A 23,293-nucleotide genomic window follows, 5' to 3' on the forward strand; every position below is an offset into this window, starting at 1 on the left:
GCTAAATATAGTGCGTTGCCCCTATCTTCAGTCTAAGCTTCTCATGCCTAATTATGCAAAACTCAAGTGAAATATTGCAGAAAATCATTTCCCACTGCAGAGAATTTATCATCCTCTTCAGTAATCACCCAGCCTTCGCCCAAATTATTCACAGCTTTAATAAACATGTTTTGACACGGAGATTGCCCCCCAAAAAGTACTTCAAGCGCTCAGTGTAACGAACCTGTGCTCTGCATCAAACATCAGCCTGCACACCCAACTACAAAGCTTCTCCAGCATCCACTCTGTCTCTCACATGCATGGGTGAGTCAAGAAACTAACTTGGATTGGAAGCAAACCACGGGAGACATCCTAAATTTAGCCGACTAAGTGATAGAATCTGAGAATGTGTCCGGATATATGAAAATAATTGATGAGGTCCAGGGGAAGAAGGCCATGAAGCAGAGGCGAGTTCATTCTTTTTCTTTGTCAGGAGACTGCAGAATGCATTAACACACAGAAAACACACAGAAACATCTATTTTGACCATGGTATAAAGGGGCTGTTGTATTCAGTGTCTCCTATTTCCTTAAAACATCCTCTGTTTTAGTAAGGGAACTCTTGTCCTGGAATGATGATAAACCAAATCCATATATCTTGTATGAAAACATATAATTTGCAACATCTCTTTGGGATCCAAATGACATAATTGATAGGGATGAGAAATATGTTGCGTATTAATGTATATTAATATGTATTAATATATCAGTACTGCCAAAGTCAGATCAACATAACACTTATTTATTATTGGGAATCAATCAAAGGGGAAGCCTTTAAGCGACACTTTGACAGTGATTCCTATTAATTATCTAGACTGTGGCGGCCCAACAATATTAAAATTTGTCCCACCACAGTTTCATAATGAACACATTTTTTTCCCCTTCTCACAATGACGTGCACCCATGTTACCGCAATGGATTTAATGATTTCTTTGGGAAAACTGTATATTTATAAATACTAATATAAACTGACACTAAACTAGGGAAAACGTCAATTATTTGTCAGGTTGTCACATGATCTGTTTGGGGGAACAACTTAAATACTTAAACACCTCTCCTTCTTCCTGTTTGCAACAGTTTTTTTTTTCCTTTATCAACTTATATTCTTGTCTTGTTGTCTTACCAGCCTGGTTGGTGGTGACGGTCACCGACACAGCCTGCTCTGGTCCTGGGCTCTGAGGCGAGACTCCGTTCACCGCCCACACCTCGAAGGTGTAGTTGGTGTGGGCCTGCAGCTCGTTGATGGACACCCTGGATCCCTTCAGGCTCAGCTGCTGGGGGCTGAAGTGGATGCCATTACCGCAGGGCTGACAGCGCCGGCCATCGGGCCCGCAGCGCTTGCACACCACATTGTATGTCAAGTCCTGGCGCCCTCCTGAGCTCCGGGGCGGGCTCCACTCCAGGTTTACAGAGGTCTCGTTCACATTGGAGATGAGGTGGACCGGCGCAGACGGAGGACCTAGAGGAAAGAGTTGATTTATTACCAGGAGTAGTAAGTGGCAAGATGATACGAAGGTACAGAGTAACATTATTATTTATCGAGGTTATTATGAAAACTGGAGCGTGCAACATTTATTCTCTGATAACTGTTGCTGGCCAGAATATTAATAATAAACTTCTGGTGAAGTCTCTTTCCATACATATATATAACAAATATAATTGACTGGGTTGTCCCTTGGTTGAGACCTGAGGCTTCTCAAATTGCCTTTTAATGTCCTGTCCGTTACAGGGAGGGAGGGTCCGATTTCACTTCAGTTAATCCAGCACGTTAACTGAAATCCAATAGGCCAGCAGCTTTCTTTCCCATTCATATGTGGAATCAGCTGGAGGTGGCAGAGAGCCTGAGCCCGCTGCTAACAGCAGGGCCTTCATGGCACCCACTCAATAACTTTAGACAAAGTTTGCTTTGGACCCTGTTATTAGGATTCTGCTTTGATGTAAAACCTACGCTGCAGATCTATGTGGGAGCCGCTCAGCAGATATGTGACGCAAACTCCCCTGCTCATCAATCCCACTTTACATGTCAGCTTTATTGTAATTAATGTGTTTTTTGCAATGCTTTCAAACATAAGCAGCGATAATTGACTTAACTCTCCCTCCCTCCTTCCCTCCTTCCCTCCCTCTCTCTCTCTTTCTCTCTCTCTCTCTTCTCTCCCTGTCTCTCTCTCTCTCTCTCACTGACTAATGAAGCGCATGCGAGCGGGCTGGGGGGGATCGATGCAGGGTGAAATATGAAAGCTAGTCAGTCCACACACGATTCATTTCACAACGGAAATTAATTATCAGTGTTATTTTTGGAGGAGCAGAGAGGCAATGAGTGATTTCACAGAGACCCAGAGAGCAGCGGAGGGGACAGGGTGTAGCAGTGCGTGCACACGGTCACCCGAGGAGGGGTAAGTGCACTTTTATGCACGAGCATGGCCGCATTAATGGAGATGTGGAAGTATAGCTTTACCTGAGTCGCATGCATCTTTATAAAACTGGATGGATGGATGGATAATGGCAGGTCAGGAGCGGCGTCTCTAACTGAAAATGACCTAAAAGCTCACTAACAGCACAACAACACAGGCCCGGTAATGAAAGGATGCGGAGCACACTGGGTTAAAACAGTGTTAATATTTGCATCACTCAGATTTCCCTTCCAACTGCAGCCTTCAATGAAAACCTATTAATAAATTCTCATTAAATCCCTCTTCCTGCTTTTCCCCCTCCTCGCCCACTTTTACTCCCTCTCTCTTCCACCTCATTCTCTCCCTCCACATCTCAGATGGTGGGAACACGATACAGATGGGGTTTCTAAAATAAGGTGGCGACACTCACTCATCATTATAATAGTGTCTTTGTCAGTGTGCTAGGTTCAACCAGCCTCAACTACCTTTTAATACTTAACCGTGTGCCGTCTGAAATACTCTCAAAAGCTATAATTTGGCTGTTCGCTGGACTTAGTGAAGTATAAACCAGTCCTCTCGTCTAACTCTTGAGAAAATAATTGCACATTTTCCTAAAGATGTAGCCTCATTAAATGTCAGAGTGATATCTTCACTCGTGAGTGTGTGTGGGTGTGTAGGTGTGTAGGTGTGTAGGCCTATAATCACCTCACAAGATAATTTTTGATTGTTGCTATGACAAGAGTTGCAACAGTGCTATATAACTTTATGACTGTATGAAGTCTTTACCACATTCCACCATGTCAGTGTGTTTCCCTACATTACCACACACACACACACACACACACACAGGGAGGAGAGAGAGAGAGAGAGAGAGAGAGAGAGGCCACTACCTTTGTATGTACCTGTCGCTCTCCCACAATGAACCAGTGGGAGCAAGGGAGCGTGAGAGAGCCGTCGGTTGTGACTGACACCCCATAATTAATCCTGAGAGAGAGAGAGGCAGGGGAAGGCGGGACCACAACGCTCAGATAACCTTCATACAACGTTAGCTCAAACGTGGCCTTAGAAATTCAAAAACTCCGTATGGGTGGAATCCAGGGGGAGACTGTTGAAGTTTCTCCAGAAAAAAGTTCCCCTTTTCCCCTCCGCTCCTTTTCCGTTCGTTTATGTCCGTGCAATTTGCTCAGAGCCTCATTTCTTTCTTTCCTGTCACGCCTTCTTTAATTGGTCTTTCTCAATTTACTTCACTAACATTCTCCATTTTTTTCCCTCCCTCTCTTCCTCTCCACTGTTTCTCCTCCTTTCATCCCTCTCTCTTTCTGTCTCCTGTCTCTTTACATCAGTCCTTTTTAGCTGAGTGTTGCGCAGGGCCAAGGTACTGAGCAGGCAAAATTGGCCTGAGCATCGACCCCGCCATTACCATCCGGCTGGGATTCATTCAGTGCACCCCCCCGAGCCCTCCCCGCTCTGCGTTCATTCCTCGCTCCGTCCCTCCCTCTTCCTCCAACAAACCGCCGCTAAGAAAACTGGGGAAAATCTGACAAACACATCAAGAGGCAAGAGAAACCCCAAAATGGAGAACACCCCCTCCCTATAACCTGAGTGCAGCTGAGCAACCGACTCCCATGGGTGTCTGTCCCTGGTCCTCATTACCGTCCTGTTACTGTAAGTTATTCATGTGTACTGGGGATTTTGCCCTAATAACTCTGTACTAAACTGTATGTTTATTGCATTTACCAGATGTCTCATACCTGTTGAATTTTTCTAGAGTTATTTAAAGTTGAATGTGATGTAAATATCTGCCTTTAGTACACTATTACTATATGTTCAAAGGTTAATTCTTTTACAGTTGTTTATGGGTCTTTGGAGGTGTAACAAGCTTGAAGAAAATGAACTAACGCAAGGCTACAAAAGGGTTTTACAAAGAGGTATAAAAGGAACAACAACACAAGTAAGATAAACTAGGCAGCAAGAACAATGGAGGCGAGCCAGGAAACATAAAAACAAGATGGAAACATAAAAATAAACCATAAAAGGTTGTTACAGCGACGACAATCCACCAAAAATATATTTTTTTAAAGTGATATAACTCATCCACCGTGCCAGGATGTTAGGGCAGATTGATCCAAGGTGTGGGAGGGAAACAACTGGTTGTCTCTTGTTTCTAATTTAGAATGCGATTTAGCCTTTGGATCAAACATAGCGCACATTAATCAACGATCAAAAGAGCAATTGCTGCAAACCAGCAAAAGGCAAAGATGCAAGAAAGGTATCGACAGATAGAAAAGGACGTGGAATAACAGGGCCTGCACACAAATAGTCGCACAATGACAGAATAACGCAACATCTAGGTTTAATCATCTCCTTGCCTCACTATACCCCAAGCTACGAGAGGAAAAGCGTTTTCAATTACCTGCACACACACACACACGCACACACACACATGTTCCCCAATTACCAGACACTGGCTCTTTCCCAGCCTCATATTGAGAAAGTCAAACTGAAAGAGTTTTGTTTTTCTTCATCTGCTCTGTTCGTGACTCTGAGTGGGTTTTGAGAGAAAGACAGACAGACTGAAAACTAAATGTGAATGAGGACGGATGTATGAGTGACAGCTGTAATTACAGAGCTCTAACACGGGGGTGAGAATTTCTGTTTTTTTTAAGCACAGGGAAGGAAAATCGCAAACGACAGGGTGAAAGTTCAGAGATCAAAAGATGACAAGCTGACGAGGCGAGGGTCGTTGAGAGTCCGGCTTATGTTCACTTCCTCGCCGTGGAGTCAGGAGCGCATGCATTGGAAAAGGCAAAGAAGGCTCCTTTACAAACCAGCCAAGTAATGAGCTTTGACAGCTGTTGCTTGCAGCAGCGATGCTCAGATGCCTCAGTGACTAACGGGACAATGGGGATGAACCCCAATCCCTTCCATTAAATTAGTGGTTGTAACTCAATACATTAGTGATGTGACAAAACAGTCAGGGGATGAGAGGGGGACTTAGTCGTTGGTCTCATGTTTTTATTTTTAATTATCAGAGGATTTATCTAATTTAATTAAAACTTACTACCAAGGTGAAGCTTGTATTGAAGAATAAACATCACAAATACCTTGACATGATTTTCTTTTTTCTTTTTTAAGAGATTTATAATCAGCACATCAGCACTTTTTTTCTTTCATTTCTGTAACAGGAAGTTAAATACTCAGGAGGGAAAGAAATATTTAACGCTTCAAATTGCTGCAGTAGTAAACAGCTTATAAAATATGTTTGTAAGTCAAATTAATTTTCATTTTCTTTCACATTTTCTCTGTCATTTTTGTACAGGTATGATCCCTCTTAAAAATAAGTGTATGTGCAGAAAAAGCGGGTTAGTAATTAAATGATGAGACTATTTAAGAAGACCATGAAGTCCTGCATTGCTGACTTGCTCAAGACCAAGACATTATAGGGCTGCAAATAATATATATTTTAATTATTGAATAGTCCCACAGTTATTTTCTTGATGAATCATGGAATGTTTGTCTATAAAACATGCCCATTACAGTTTTCTTGAGCCCAAAGTTATTTCATCAAGTGTATTCACTAACAGACCAAAACTCAAAATATTATAATATATAAATAAATAACTTATTATATTTAAATGTTTTTAAAAATGGCACCAAGATAAAAAGTGATTAAAAAAATAGTAATTATGATTCTAAAGAAATGTGTAATTGTAACTAAATTGCATAATTTCTTAACTTAAAAAAGACGATTTAGAGTTGACTAAATATTTGGGATTATTTTGATTAATCAAGTATTTGTATTAACTGAGTATTTGATTAATCAACTGATCATTGCTGGGTTTCAGTTAGAGACATTTTTGGATAAAAAAAATGCTAATTTCACTCACAGGTCCATTGACTAATTGACTAAGCAGATTCATAAAAAACATTCTTGGGAATAAGGTCCTTGGTTTGGTGTCATTTGGAAAAGTAATGTAAAAATAACACGGTACTTAGTCCCACAATGTGGCCAAAATTCAGTTATGGTTTTGCAGATTGCCAGAAAACTCAATTGTAACACTCACTCATACACCTCATCATGAAAATATTTCACTATAGAACAGTGCTTATTATCCTGCGTTTGTACTGTACATACAACAGGGGAGTAATTAGTGGCTGCTCACTTTTGTTTCTGCTTAGACAGTGAAGTGTTGGGGGGGGCGGTGTCAGCCGCTCGTCTCTTTCAGTTAAGTGTTTTGCTGTGTGATTAATCCACAGGAAGATCATTCAGGCCTAATGGGGAGCCAACTATGAGCTAAGCAACTTAACCAGATGTTTTAGTTGTTAAAACGGAGTCACGACAGATACTCATACACAAACGTCTGTCATATGAATTTTCCCATGAAATCTGGGACTGTATGTCAGTTTTATTCTCTGTTTGCGAATCAAACTAACTCTGTGTTCTGTAATTTCCGAGAGGAAATGAGGTCTAAAAAAGGGACGATGTGTAACTATGCAGCAAGATTGTGAACAGTGTTTGTTATCATTGTCATGGTGAGTCAGGACTTGAGGATAGGAAGAACCAGATTCACCAGAGGTTGACTCACACAGGCGGACAGAAGAAAGTCGAGACACACACACAGAGGTATAAAACTCTGAACATCTTCCTCCAGCGCGATTCACTCCTGTATTTGGTTACTTTTACTTTCTCCTTGGCACCTTAACCCTTTTGTCTCTAACATCTTATTCACTCCCTGCATATGTCTCCTGCTTTCCATTTGCCCTTATTTTTTCACCTTTTTCTTCACCTCGCAGCGTCTCTGTATTTTGTCTCTATTTGTCTTCCTCCATTGTTCTCGTCCTCCTCTGTTGTTTTGCAGTCTCGACTGAATCTGGGATGCAGCGGTTTAATACCCTTATTAGTTCTCTGTCACCATGACTCACTAAGTACCACCTGGAATTAAAGACACCTATTAAACCCGCAGCCGCCTTCTTTGTGTGCGTGTGAGAGGATAATTCAGGTTGCATGAGAGAGAGATACATTCAGTGTGTGTGTGTGTGTGTGAGAGGGGGGGTTAACCCAAGATAGATTAAGCTGTTTACAAATCACAGTAAACCATTGCTAACACAGCTGTATGTCATGTATTCCTGCGCTGCATGTGGGTGTACTTACGGGTGCAGGGCATGGATGCCGGGTCTGTTTCTGAGCGAAAGTATGCCTTGTCGCAGACACAGGAGGTGGATCCCTCCCTGACCGAGTAACTGTGGAGCGGACACTTTGAACAGGATCCATCGGTGGCCAGAGCACGGTAGTAACCGATCTTACAGGCTGAAAGAGAACAAGGACACAGAGGAAGGGAGGTGTGGTTAGATGAGACATCGACATATGCAACAGCATACAATTAGCTGGGTATTGCTCTGATCACACAGACAATGGTGATGTTTAGCACATGCAACTTGCTCAAAGACATAGCATTCTGCTTGTAGCTGCTTATTACAGATGAGACAGATGGGAATTTGAATAGTTATGTCGTAATTATGTAATAAACAAAAACATCACATACACACAGAATCTAAATCTGTGTCGTCCATTGTTCATGTTCATGGTTTATAACGTATATAGTTATAAAGTTCTCTCCATTGCTTGTTAACACAACTCAGAAAACGTTTGTCAAGCCATTCTTAGACATGAACTCCAGATAATCCAAATCTCTGCAGTTCAGTGCATGTCTGAAAACAGCTTCCAAAGTCTGCACTGTCTAAAAACTACACTAAAATAGAGTGTCACTCTGGTGTCTTACATGGACATCATGCAAAACAACACCATCACAAAAGCTTCAATTAGTGAGTATTTTTCAAAGTAATAAATATGGTTTAATGTCTTAGTGATCATAATTCTAACTGGACATGAATTTGAAAGCTACCTACATCCATGAGAAAAATGACAAATGAAGTTGATATAGACGATAACAGCTTACGGTTTAGGTAATAAGGGGATGTTGCCATAGCATTACACTTGACTTCAAATAGTTATTTCACAATTGAGGAAAAGAAAAGAACTCTGTCGTTTTGCCCATTTTCCTCCAATTAGCAAAGAGAAAACAATATGTTGCCCTGAGGCATCTCCTCCCTTTGTCTTCATTTTCCATCTTCAACGCTTTCACCCCTGTCTCCTCTCTCACAAACCTGTGTTCTATTATCAGAAATAACAGAACAAGAGTAAGGGCCGCTATTTCCCCTGACAAAAACAGAAGATCAAATAACTACCGCTTGTCTTCCTCACGAGTTCAACCTGTTCTCTTATTGGCCACAGTGAAACCAGAGCCGTTGGCATTTCGGACCATTTAACAAACAAATGCCACCACACTTGGCGCACCAGGAGGTCCGTCACTCTCACAAGACTGTTCTTACTCTGCCGGGCCTTACACCCACTCACACCTCAGTCTGAAATGGCAACCTAGGTGAAACTTTTCCTACTTTTGGTGACAGTGTTCGCCTTCCTTTGAGTGACGGTTTGATTGGAGGGCTCGTCTTTCAAGGAGTTTCTCTCTTGTCTATCCATTTCTATAATTGCTGGAGAGGCCTAACGGGTATATATTTCACCCCCTGAGCGCTGAACCAGAAGAGGAGGACAAAAGAACAATTCTCCAAGAGGTGCGGCACACACATTCACAACACCGATTGGTCCAAATAACCTGTCAATCAGTGAAGCTGCCGTATGCTTGGCAGTGGCAAATGGCATCGAGGCTGGAGGTTTGGTGGTTTAGGTTTTGGTAGCGTGGGCGGTGAGTGTGTGTGTGTGTGTGTGTGTGTGTGTGTGTGTGTGTGTGTGTGTGTGTGTGTGTGTGTGTGTGTGTCTGTCTTGTTATGATGTAAAAAGACCCATTGGAGACAGATGGGTAGATTCATACGTAGTATAAATCAGATAATTACACACTTAACGTCTGCAGGGGTAAAGCGATCCCAACTGACTGGCACACTCATACACACACATAGCGGTTGGCTGTCCTCACAAGCACATGCACAATCCTGATCTCAAAGTGCGTATTGAAATGCTGGATTTCAATGCCACAGTCATAAATACATCAGGGATCCAATATACAAAAGAACCGTCACATAAACAAACTCCCACATGTGTTCACCACACTAGAAATCAAATCAGTGCTTATCCACATACACCGCAGCGAGGAGGAAGTCCGTCCTCCAAGAAAAACACACATTCCACCAACCATGCGACATGCTCACACGTACAAACAGCAGAGGAAATCCACAAACCCTCTAAAATACTGGGAAATCCCTCTCACGAAGGCGTAATAAAGTCGGGCTCTTTGCCCCACAGCCGCTCCTCTGGAGCAGCTGGATTATCGTAGCCCGGCGTTAACCGGGCCGGGCTAGCTGCTACCTGCTGAGCCATTCTTTGCCTGTTCCCACTCAGTCAATCAGGGCTAAATCCCTGCCGCTTCACTTGCTAACGCTAAGCTAAGGGCCTCTTTGATTGTAGCCTGCAGGGGTGCGTGAAGCCTCGTTTTTCTTTTCTTCACAGTTGCAAAAGAAAAGAGGAGAGATTAGTCGGGAGGTGCTTTGTGTTATCTCTCTATCTTTAAAACAATCTTTCACTGCCCAATCTCATCACTGGAGACAGAAGGACACTAGGATTTGTGGGTATTGTTTAAGAGGCTGTGACCGTTCAGGTGACAAAACACAAAGTTGCTGTGAGGGTTTGTACATGTGCGCTGACCAGGAAAGTGTCCAGAGTTGAGAGTGGGGTCAAACAGCTGTTTGAGATGATGCCCCCATGATAAAAGCTGGAGGGAGAGTTAATTGAGTCCCATGCTTCACAGCCTTTGGGCCTGAGCCTCTTTAAAGAGACGCAGTCTAAGCGCAGGCTACCTCAAACTGTGCACGGTTGATGAGTTCTTTGCTTGTCAATTATTAAGCTGTCCCAGGCTGACCGCCGAATCCCCACCAGCTGCCCCATATTTTTTGTACAACTTCACATCCCTGTTTGTCATAGACAGGCTTTGGCATCTTGATCTGTGGTTTTTTGAACTTGCCTTTCAGAAATTGTATTTCAAAATGTGATGTCAACATATGAGGGCTTGTTTATTGCAGCGACTGCCCTGCAGAAAGGAACAGTTGAGGGAAGAGTGAGGTCGATATACAAGTAAAGCTGTAGAATTTGCTTCCTATTAGCAGCATGAGTGTGTGTGTGAGAGAGAGAAGAGACCACAGTAGTGGGTGGTCCAAGAGACCGTGGTTTCACAGAGGAATCTCCCTTAAGACGTTCTGGATTTATCACTGTCCGAGTCAGCCATGGCAAACCCACATGCATACGCAAATACAGACACACACACACATGAACACACAAGTATTTGGTTTTTATGGGATTTAAGCTGAGAAACCCTCATCATATCCTCTCATACGGCTCTCAAAAGTCTAACCCTATTTTTCCATACCATCTTTTTTAAACCGCCTCCTTTTTCACCCCATCACTCTCCAGCTCTCCTATATTATTTTTACTCAGTCTCCTTCGCCCTCTATCTCTGTCTCCCACTCTCCTAGGCTTTCTCTCGGCAGGCCTCCTTTCAGACAGAGCGGGGTTTGTCAGGTGCCAAATCCCTGAGCCGAGAGATCAAAGGCAAACAAAGAGACTGGTGACTTACTGTTCTATTCTGGAAGGCAAAAAAATGGAATCCCTCATAGACTGGGACATCACATTCTTCCCCCTTTTCTCCCCTGGCAGCTCTTTCACTTATTCAATACTCTTCTCTGGCTTTAGTCCTTTTTCCCTTTTGTCAGCCTTTCCCCCGCCCCATCCACATCCCGGTTGTCTCTAAGCTAAAGCGCGTTTTGGAGGAAAGGGGGCAACAAGGGTGGAGGGAGAGGATTGGGGGAGTTAATAAGTAGTTTTGTCCATGTGGGGGGTGGGGGGTGGGGGGGTTGCTCACTGAATTGGATGCGCCGCGTGAAATCAGGAACTTCTGTTCAAGACAAAACCGTTGATGCAGCTTCTGCAAAAGAAAAAAAATAGGAGTGCACCAAAGCTAATGATACAATGATAGCTACCCACACGCGAGCCAGCTATAACCCAGCTAAGTTTTCCTCTGAGTGGTAACAACCTACACACCAGGCTTTGAACAGCTATGGATGCTCCCCACAACGCCGCCAAATAAATCCACATCTACCCACTCACACATCCCCTGCAGCCCACCTTGAGTGACCCGCTTCAAAAGCCTGATAGGCGAGCTATTCTGCAGCCTACAAAACAAAGTATCCAATACACTGGGGATTGAAAGCATGAGAGCAAACTTGCGCTACAATAGCCATCCAAAAATCCTAGGAATATAACACCCAGCACACGGCACACAATAACTAGGCCGGCCCGGGCAGAACAATCCCCTCTCTTGTAATCAAAAAAAGAGAATTAACTTCAAACTATAGCATTTTCTCTCCTTTCATGGTCGTGCTTTATCTTCTTTGGGTGATGAAAACTCGGTCACTCTTTTTTAGTCATAACAGACAGTGAGCGCTCTTCAGAAGAGCAGTCAGAGGCATCCTCACAAAGCCGCTCTTTCAAAAAAACGAAGCGATCATCTTTCAAGACCCGAGGGCAAGGAGAGTCTCTCCCTCTCCTGCACCTTGAGGAGCCAGCACTCTCTATTCAACTCGCCTCTTTGCCATATCCCTCTGCCTTTGTGTCTATTCTCTCTCTTTTTGCAATTTTTTTTCCTGTGGAAAGCAGTTTGTTGCTCAGGTAAGACTCCTGCTGGAAAGGATTGCCATTTTAATGGTGCTGTGTTTACCTCTGGCTACTGTCCCCAGCTGGATTAAAAAAGCATGCTCTATACTGTCCATCCCCATGCAGACATACATGACAGAGACATTTAGATAGTAAAAGACCCTACACATCAATACACCTGAGTCACTGGCACATTAACAGGGATAACTAGCTGCTGACCGTTAACATCTGTCACTGGAACAGCAGGAGAGTGGAGCAGGTTAACTCATTAATTCCGTCGCTGGGGGTTATTAATTACCTCCGGTCCTGACGGCGACGCGTAGCCACACGGCCAGCGAAGCCCATCAGCGTGATGGATGAGGGACACACGGCCACCGAAACTGATCACTATGATTGATGACATATACTCGACACACATCTTGACCTTGACCTGGCGAGGGGAAAAGGTCCCATACTAGTGGTACCATCCTTTAAAATGCAAAACCAAAAAAGGTTGGGTCGTGAAATCTGGGTTGACATCTCTACCAGTGTTAATGAAGGCTAAGAACAAAAGCCAGCTAGGCAACAGTGTTAATAACACACAAGCTAACCTTGCTGACAATCACTGCTAATGGTGGCCAGCAGTGGGGCGTGCAAGAGTTGCCAGCAGACTGTCAGTCAAATGCCAGATGATTAATAACTGTATTTTCAACAGCACCAATCCATCACATGAGAGCCACCCAGGATGCTGCCCTAATTAAAATGTCTGTACCCACACCAGCCAAAGAGCCAGATGAGCAAAACATGTTGTGAACATGAACAGCGATGGTTATAGTCAGTAACAATAAAACTGTCAAATACGGTTTGACAAATAACTCTTTCTTTATGCTTCTTTTTTGTCATTTTGGCGAAAAACTGCAATCAAAAATTAGCAATCTGCAATCAAAAATTAGAAACGGATTTCTTGTGTGTAAGTATATATATACTGTATATATATATATAGCATGAGAGGGTATAAAGCCTTTCACAGTTTTTTTAGCCTAAGGGTTTTATTAACAGGCCAAACAAACCATTTCCTCTTCCAATATGGAGACATTCTTTGTTACGAGTACTCTGGTGCCACCTGTATTGTTGTGGTTTGGATTGCGTAACTGAACAAATTGAAATATTGTTCTGAGGACTTCCTGCGGAACGTTCCTATTGACACGTAGGCCTCAACTTCCTCCATTATTCCTCTAGCCTGGCCTTAAGAAGGAGTATTACCACAATGGTTCTATCGCAAACATCTGAAGTATTCCACCCAGCCACTTCAGAATGGTCAAAGGCCCCTCCTTTAAAAACCAAGACTCTGGGTACTGAAGGTGACTGTGAGGAAAAGAAAGAGACATAAAAAGAAAGCTAAGGAGAGAGTTGGTTCTAAGGGAAAAGTGCACAGAGGAGACATACCTGGGACATAACGGACAGAGAGAACACAGAGAGAGGTACAGAACAGGGAGAGGTACAGAACTGATCCTTGTTTGTTGTGTGAAACACTGTTTGAATTGGCTACGTTGGGTGGCCACTCAGATTCCACTTTTGCACCCATGCCAGATCCACAGGGGTGGCACCTCCCAAAGCCGGGCCCAGCGCCAACTCACTCAGGACCTTTTGTGACCTAAGATCCACACAGCAGGTGGGTAATGGACGATAATTCAGGGCAAACAAGACAGAGATTTATGTACACAAACAGAGGCTTACAAACCTGTGCACACCTGCACACTCTCAGGCTTTCAGACAAAGTCCTTCAAAGGCCCTCTGGACTACACAGATGCAAACTGCAATAGCGTGATCGCATGCAAACTCACACACACACATCTACCGAGAAGGCTTTGTGTAAGTATGACGACAGGAGCACAGCAGGGAGGATGAGAGGTAAACAAACTCAGTAAAGGTACTGTCTTGGTCCAATTTCCTCAAAGTCTCCAGGGGTTTGAGTCACGTGTGTGTGTGCACACGTGTATGTGTGTTAGCGGGTAGAGTATCTAATATGCTTTCCTGACATTGTTTACAATGAAAAGAGCCACATTGCAATTCAATTATGGAAAAAAAGGCAGAGGGGTGCGGGGAGTATGCTAATGTTGTTGTGCATGGGGACACTCACATGGGCGCACACCCCTAAACAATCGGGAAAACTGAGCAGCAGTGAGTCGAGGAGAATGGGGCAGGAAAAGGGAGGATGTGTGAGGACAACGCACACACTAAGAATAGGAGAAGAGGAAGAGGAAGCGATAGGGAGGCAGTCTCAGTGGGGCCTCATGCAATTCTGTAAACAAGTGTAAACCATGTGCCGTGCTGTGGCACAAACACAAAACAAAACGCTGCAGTCCGCCACAATGCAACAGTCACAACGCTGACTTCTGTTAACTTATTTTGAGGTAATTGCACTTTTATTCTGAGCACACGTCATGTGGGATTTGGTTTGCATTAAAAATCTGTCCCTTCCAGCTTTTTATGGCTGCATTACAAGTGGTTTGAGCTTAATTGAAGTCTGTAGCTCATAAATAAAAATATATAAATGAAACATATCAGATCTCTACATTATATTGTTAATATGATCTGCTTTCCTGTCTATTGAAAATAAGGAAGGGAAACCATACAAACATTCTAATCAAGGTATAAAATATATATTGACCATATAAAACAAAAAAAAAGTGATGAGTATTTTTTTTTATTATATAAATATAAATGAGAAAATAAAGCTAATAAATATCAAATATATTTTTGGCATTTAACCAATGTTGCAAGTTGGGATAGATGACTAGATGACTTAAAATCTATATCAGTGTTTGAGTTGCACCCTCAAATGTTTATGACTGATTAATTCTATTTTTTGTCATTTAGTCTAAGAATATCAAGAAATAGTGAAAGATTCGATGTCATGAAATTTCTATTTTCACTGAATTAACGACAAAATCTAGAATTGTTCAGTTCACTCACAAAGATAAAGATAAGGAAAAGCTACAGATTCTGGCTACAGAGAGGATGTTAATGGAGACTATCAAAATTAAAAAGGGACAAACAATTCATCAATTAACAAAACTGATTGTTAATGTGTTCTTTTAAAAATGATAATTTCAGCTCTGTTCAAGACCAACTCCTCCAATTCCTGCAACATTATTTCATGCACTTTACTGCCTGTGATTCTAATCTCATACCATTCCACTTAAATACAGTGAGACCAGGTTGAGACACTGGGTCTGTTTGAGCTGATTATCAGTTTTAATATTTCCATCACTGCTGATCTGCTTTCTAAACTCAGGTATCTACAGTTGTGATGGAAAAATGGTTAGAGCCTGACCTCATTACCACAGAACCACCTCACATACAACTTAAAGTTAAAATAAACCTGAACATTATCTCATGTAGCCTGGGATCCAGATAAATACGTATAAACAAAATGACAAAACTGAAGTTCGGAAGTTTGACAAGAAAAACAACACCAATATCTTAATATGAACATCTATCAATGTGGCCACCCTATTACCCAATATGTCATGTCTGAAGAGTGAGTCTAGGTAGCTCTACTACGAACCAGATTAAAATACACATGGTGTGTTGAATCAGTGTGAACACTCATCTGTCAACGCTCAAGTGTGCAGAAACACACAAAACTTTAATTACCTATCGTCATCTGTGGTCTAAGGGGCGAATTTAACATCGCCCCTGTCCGTTTCTCAGAAGCGGTGTGGTGGGTTATGAGGAGGGGCTGGAGGGCGCCGACTTACGGCTGAAAATGAAGGTATTTTTAGGTTGTTTGTTTAGGTAATCTGCTCGTAGCTCCCAGACGACAGCCTGTCTGGGGCCTCAAAACACCTTCTATTGTGCATGTGTGTGTGCGTGACGGTGTGTGCTCCTGAGAAAAAACGTGCATGGCATTGTGTCTCTGCATTTGTGTGTGCGTGTGTGTGTCTGTGGTGTGTGTTTGTGTGCGGTGTGAGTGCGTGCGCTCTGGCATGGTACATAAAAACTTTCCTGGGTCACTAGCTCTTCAACAGCTCATGTCAACCCAATGACGGTCGGCTGGTCTCCACTGTGGCTGTCACTGCTTTAACCTTTGACCTCTGCTGGTGTCACCCGGGCCTCACTATCTCCACACCACTTTCCCCTTCTCTGTCCCTCTCTCAAAACGGCAAAGAGGTCACTGTTGCCGTGGAAGTGATACCCCCACCGTTTTGAAACTGTGGCAGCTCCTTCTCGCATGGTATGGCTCTGCATGGTGTGTGTGTGTGAGAGTTCCAAAGTTAGCAGCTCCTACGTGTGTCCACAGACTTTGCTGCAGGGTTCAGGGTGTAAAAGGACCCCGGGGTTAATGGCTGCTGCTTAGACTGGGTTACTCCGCTAATGTGTAACGTTGTAGCCTTTAGCTTTGATGTGAGGACAGACACACAGGCACGGTGATGATGGGAAGAGGCAAACAAACGGAACAAGAGATTCAGTTGCACAGCGAGCCGGTGTGTGGGCACCGCTGGAAGAGAGCCAGACTTATGTTTTCTATTTTTTTTGGCCTCCCCATCCTCTTTCACTCAGATTATAAACACCACTCTCCCCCTGCCGCCTCTGTTATCTCTCCTTATCTTTATGGTTTCTTTCGCCACTTGGCAGCTTTGTCGGCGACTTGAGCGGCTGTGCAGAGCTCCCAGAAATCTTTGCACACCAAACACACATGATCTATATCACATCTACTTACAGTTTAAAATGGAGATTATTTTACACAATGTGATAACAGCAGTTTTTCAAAGGGACTGATTCTTCAACAGAGGAATATGTTGTGACGAAGCAGTTCAAAATGAGTTGAACCTGCTCAATGAAAAAGATATTGACAGTTATATCCGCTGCAACTGCCGGAGGTCGTGACACAGCCACACTAGGCTTGTTCAAAGAGCGATCACTGTCTGTGCCCACAACCCCCCATTCACCTTTTACACCCCCTGCCGTTTATCAGGTATACAAGACAGGAGTCAGTTCATCTCTCTCTCTCTCTCCTTTACTCCGCACACACATCCTCTGTCACACACATCCACGACTCCATTTCATTTCAATCACTTCTTTTATCTCTATCCTATCTTCCTTTGTCTGTTTTCTCTCTCCTCCTCCTCCTCCTCCTCTTTCTTCTTCCCCTCACATTCCTCTGCTCCGTGCAGTGAACCTTCAAGGGAACGCGTTGTGTTTTTTTTCCCTTCCTCCTCTTCCAGCAGTATTTGACAGCTCACTGCGGATCAGGAAGGATCAAGGTTTCTAATCCCTAAGACGTGCCCTAGCATGGACACACCTCTGCCTTTGGCTGGAGATCAGCAGCTTTCAGATTCCCCCGGTGCTGCGAGACCTCCACATCCCCAAATTACATTCCAGGTCTCCTGCAGAGAGGTTGCACCTCGCAGGCAACCCCACCGTGTGTTTGATACACGTGTAGTTTGCTCATCTGTGCACATACACATGTCGTCACAGCAAGAGATCAGCCACCTGATCTCAAAGTCCTGCAACCAAGAATAGGAGCGAGAGGTGTCACATGCTTCCCAATATACAAACTCATTTCAGAGTTGTCTTTAAAAAGGATATTTTTATATTCTGGGTATGGGCTTTCTTGCTGAGAAGATCGGTATCAATCTCATGTCTGTATGCTTAATACAAAGCCGCAACGATCAGGCAATTAGCTTAGTTTAGCATAAAAGCTTGGATACAGGGAGAATCACGAGAGGGGGTTTTACAGGAGTTTATGTGACAGACTATTTTTCAAATGAGGTCAGTGACGAGGATATAATAGAAACAGATATAATTTTGGTTTATGGTATGGTGGTTAAGTCTGAATAATACACTACCCAGCAGTTAAAACTGTGCTGTACTTGCAGAATTAAACCAGAATTAAACCAGAAAGTAAAAGTGAGCCAGTTTTAATCTGCTGCATATTTTTCCTGATTTCAGTAACTGAAGGTTCGGCTTTTCCGTCAGCAGCAGACATAACATATCTCTGTGATCAAATGGATTTTACCTAAATGGACGTTGGAAGTCAGAGTGTACCTCTCTCCTTATGAAATGATGTGCACAGGCTTGAACCTTCAACTCCCAACACATCAGCTATATTCTGATGCAGTTGTTCATTTTTTCTGGTCATAAATGATCCTGATGAGTTGGAAAACCTTGGAAACTCACCTGCACTTTACTTCTAGAAACCCAGGCTCACTAAATTAATCCTCCCACTCGCACCGACTGATGTTTCCTTGTAATAACCTCCATGTATTCCTCTTCGATACAGTTTACATCAGGAGTGTGTGTGTGAAATTTGCTCCACCTCTGTGATTACAGAGGGATCTCAGCTCATTAAAATGGACACTGCGTCCAGTCACTGGGCCAATCAGATTACAGAGCAGCCTTTTATTGCGAAGGCTTTTTGTCATAACCCCTAACTGATTGCAACGGAGCAGCCTATGATTTGGCCACTGAACGCTGCACCCTCTGAGAAAACAGATGAGGACAAAAGAGAAGAAAGGACCACCTACTATCAGCCCGGCAGGATGGAGGGAGCTTAGGATAGAAATGGGCACAGGAGAAACAGAGAGGGAGTGATAAAGCTCTTCCAAGGTGTTTGCAATCAACCTCCCATTGTCAGATAGTGAGGGAGAGTTGGCCGTCCATCTGCAGGGTTGCTGGGATGCTTTGTCTACGGGCTCAGATCGCGCAACGCGATTAGAACATTAATAGAAGTTTATGATACAACATGCGATATGCCTGCCGCGACAGATCTATGGGACAGATAGTGGTTCTGACGTGCAAACACTGTCCACACACACGCGCGTGCGTTCCTCGCGATCAGTAACACATTGCCCCAGATCAGAAGGATTTCCGTGCAATGGTGAACCGATGGATGAAGTGTAGAAAAAAGCACGGTTGCCAGACTGGAACTAAATCTCTTTCCACTTCACTTCCCCCCATGTTTTTTGTCTGCTTTTCTCTCCCTCTTCTTCCCTCCCTTCCTCCTCATCTCCATCTCCTGCGCTCGTCTTGGCGAGAGAGGTCTCTTCTCCCTCACTCAAAGCACAAAGAAGGTGGCAGAGGCCCTCGTCCTCTTTCATAACCTCTCTCGCTCTCTCTCTCTCTCTCTCTCTCTCTCTCTGAAACAGTCCACCCATGCCCACTTGATCGCTATCCACTTCTCTCCCCCTATCCGTCTTTCTCTGCCTATACATCCGTCCATCTCTCTTTACAAATCCTGTCTCTTCTCTCTGTCTGTCAGCTGAAGGAGAAAGCAGGGGTTTTGAGAGGAAGAGAAAAATTTTAAGCGAGTGAAAGCAAAGGAGAGGGGCAAGCGGGAAAGTGTGCAGGAGAAAATGGAGGGAGAAGAAGGGAAACAGCCGGAGGAGTGGGGGAACGGCAGGGACGGATAGAGGGAGAGGGAAGAGGGGGTGAAAGGACTGCAGGGTTGTGTTGGTAGAGAGCTGGGGTATTGATTCAGGGCCTTTTGACATGCTAATTTGCATGCTGACTGCTTTAATCGCTCCCTCTTCCCATCACGGGCTTCAAAGAGAGGATGCTTTTCAAAAAGACGAAGTAGAGGAGAGGAGAGGAGAGGAGAGGAGAGGAGAGGAGAGGAGGAGAGGAGAGGAGAGGAAGAGAGGAGAGGAAGAGAGGAGAGGAGAGGAGAAGAGAAGAGAACTTGTTGCTAATTCCAGCTGACAACCATGTTACGCTGCTCTGTAGGAACATCCATCTTAATGTAAACTGCTTCTAGCAGACACTGATAAACGTATCTGCATCGTATAGTTCACCATCGCTGTCCAATGAAAAGTTACATCTCAAGCTTTTGTGAATTGGATTGAAATACGACTATTTCAACTTTTAGCTTATTAAAAGTTGGCATTTTTTAGATGTTTTTGTAGGACAGTTTCCATTTTCATAAGCAGTTTGCAACTGGCAAAAACGGAACATAAAATTTCAGATCTAATATTTGTCTTCTTTCTCTCCAAGATGTTCCTGGAGCTGTCTCGTCACTCTCAACATATTTTTCCAGCTGTGCATTGCATAGAAAAGTGTCCATCAACAACAAACTCAAACTAATTTAGTCAGCCTACTGGCATCTTTAAGTTTGAGTATTTTGTCATGTTTTCCACTGTGGATAAACTAAAAAAATCTGCTTGATTTTTTTACTCTCATTTTGAAAAGCTCAAGCCAGCTTTATGTCTGCCTGTTCAGTTTGAGGTAGTTCACAATGTAAATCAGCCAGTTTCAGGCATTTAAATGACACCTGTTGCTATTTACCTCCACATGAACTTAGTGAAATGATGTAACTCTGACAGCTCCTCACTGTTAAAAAATATATAATATATAATATAATAGTAAGATTAAGCAGAGTTGGTGAAGCCCCATGCTATGATGTGAACAGAGTCCAAAATATTTACACAGAATTTTCTAGCATTTTAGTCAGCCAGTTCTAAAACCTTTGCAGCTCAACATACTATTCAGTTTCATATCCAGCACTGAGAGCGTATTTTCCACCAGGCATTTGAGGCCGTAATGATTCTACTCATTTCAAATGTAGCTTGACATGCTTCTGGCACTGTCTTGAAAACCAGTGTCAGTTTCTTGAAACCAGGCAACATAAAGCATGTCGCTCCAGTGAAAAAAAGGAACTTGATTTTCATAGGAAAAAACGAGCTTTAAAGCCCAAATAGGAAATAAATGACTTAAAGATGGATGCTCGTGGCAGCGTACCGGTACACAGTGTGGTGTATAGCTGGCACTGGGGGAGCACTATGGCCATCCGCCCGGGTCAAGCTCGATCACCGGTGGCTTCCTGCCCTAAATAGGGCACCACAGACACAGAGGTGATGAGTGTCGAGAAATGAAAAGGGAACAAACACTGCGGCAGGACGACAGCCCGAGCAGGAAAAGCATTTCAGCACCTCCGCTAATGACCGGCTGAATTACCACTAGAAGCCCCCCGACGCACCCTCTCGCCTCCGTCCAGTCATGGGAAGTGTTGAGAGGGCTTTTTTTTTTCGTCATTTGTGGAGCTAAAGAAGAACAGAATATTACAACAATGCTTTAAGAAAATATTTCAGCAGGAAGGAGAGGGTATAATGAGGATTGCTCATGAGACATTTTGTCCTTTCTCTCTGTGTCTGTTGTTCTTTCCTTCTCTCTGTTGGTAATAGATTCTTCGTCTCTATTCAGGAGCACAAAATGAGCCTCTCTGGTGGCAGCGAGAGTGATGAGTACATTCACCTCTATTCTGCTGCGCTCTGCTCAGCTTGGAGTGTGTGAGTGTGTGTCTTAACACATACTGAAGCTTGTGTGTGGGGGCATCTGCTGTACATATTTATTTGCCTGTGTACTTAACGTGTCCTTTCTTACATGTGTGTGTTTGGACTTGTGTGTTTCGCATGGCTGTACATGGGTGAGTGCAAATGCACGTATTGGTGCCTCTCACTTAAGACATCCTTCTCTGCAGTTGTATCTGTGTGCACACTCACACACTTGCGCATGTTCCTGTGTGTGTACACGCGCCTGCATGTGGGTTTGTGTGAACGGCAGCGGGTGACTAGCTGAATCCCTCACAGCAGTGAAGGTAATCTCATTATTCAGCCCACTTCCTGCCGCTGCCACCAGAGACAGGCTGACAAACACTAACCACCTCATCGGCCGGAGCAGAGACGAGGAGGGGGAGAAAAAGAGAAGTGATAAAAGAGAGGGACTGTGAAGGGGTGGAAATTGTTAACAGAAACTCAGCGACAAAAAGGGAGGAAGATAAAAAGGAAAACGAGACATAGGACAAGAGAAGAAAGCTCATAGGGAGCAACAGGTAATTTGAAGAGACAGGGGGACACACAAAAAACAACAAGCTACCGAGCCGACCAAGAAGAAGAGACACACAAATGGTTGATTTGTGTGTATGCAGAAGAGAAGGAGGAGGTAAACAAGGAGGGGAGAGAATGACTGAGTCTGTGTATTTAAAGCCAATGGGGACCGACGGGCTAAATAGAATTACTTGGTGAATTTAGAATGATGCTCCCGAGTGCATATTTAACACTGTCACAAGAGAGAGAGAGAGTATTGGAGACCTAGATACACGCACACTCACACACACACCAACACAATGGGTAAAGCGCAGGAGAGAAACTTCATCCCTAAAACCTCTTAATCTCATTCCAATAAGAGTTTCCAGCTCCACAAGGAGAGAAAGAGAGAGGAGTCAGGTGAGAAAATGTGGTCCTAAACCGTCAACTATGTGTTAAGATTGGTTAAGATAACTGCCACTCTGCAGTCTCATCAAACAATAATGATTTGAGGACAGAACATGCACACTCAGCGTCCTTTTTAAATAGACACCCCACTGCTGTTACGCAGACTCCTCATTTGCATGTTTTCACTGTACCAAACAAGCCAGTATAGTTTTACTATTGCCGTCCCATTCTAGTTGACGGCAATCTGGAATAAAGGCAGTTTCCTGAAAACAAACAACATAGTAAAACTGCTTTCAGAGCACACCATCTTTCTAAATGTAGTCTCACATTGGCAAAAAAAAACTGTCATCATCATTTTTTCATAATGGCATGCTTAGTTACCTCTCTCTTCCACCATCTAATCAACACCCCTCCAACAGAAGGAACCCCCTCACCAGACGAGGAGCGAGGGGACACCCTGACCCCCTTTCCCCACTGCGCATGTGGGGGGATGTGGTTAACAGGGAAAGGGATCCCAAATGCAAACAGACATAGTACCCTTGCCTCAGATCAGGGGGCCCTTGGCCCTAAGTGCCCTGGTTGCCCCTCTTGCCGTGGTCCAGAGTGAACACCCTAACCACCCTTGGCCTACCTCTAGCACGCAAACACACACACACACACACACACACACACACACACACACACACACACACACACACACACACACACACACAGCCCAGCCACAGCTGTCAAAACTCTGACATCTTAATCAATCCTGGATCCACGACCCTGTCAGACACAGCAGTAAGATGGATGCAGAAGGGGGTGACCCCTGACCTCTGCCAGGGGTGGAGAATACAACTCCTACGTGCCCCACCAGCCCCCCCTTTTACCACCACCCCCAACCCACCAAACATCACCAGCCTCAGTCGGCTCGGCTGCTGCCCCAAACAATGATGGAGGAGAGCCCATTCA

General features: G+C 43.8%; 1 protein-coding gene across 2 annotated transcripts in view; it reads right to left on the minus strand.

Moving 5' to 3' along the window:
• The window catches only part of epha4l (eph receptor A4, like), a 55,099-nt gene that overhangs the window by 24,560 nt on the left and 7,246 nt on the right, over positions 1–23,293 (minus strand). For both annotated transcript variants that reach the window (XM_035154373.2, XM_035154372.2), the window contains exons 4-5: positions 7,581–7,736; positions 1,162–1,497 (exon numbers count right to left, since the gene is read on the minus strand). In XM_035154373.2, the coding sequence (XP_035010264.1) occupies positions 1,162–1,497; positions 7,581–7,736 (492 nt within the window). The remainder of the gene's footprint in view (positions 1–1,161; positions 1,498–7,580; positions 7,737–23,293) is intronic.

Source organism: Hippoglossus stenolepis, chromosome 4, assembly GCF_022539355.2.
Source record: "Hippoglossus stenolepis isolate QCI-W04-F060 chromosome 4, HSTE1.2, whole genome shotgun sequence".
Classification (NCBI taxonomy): Eukaryota; Metazoa; Chordata; class Actinopteri; order Pleuronectiformes; family Pleuronectidae; genus Hippoglossus; species Hippoglossus stenolepis.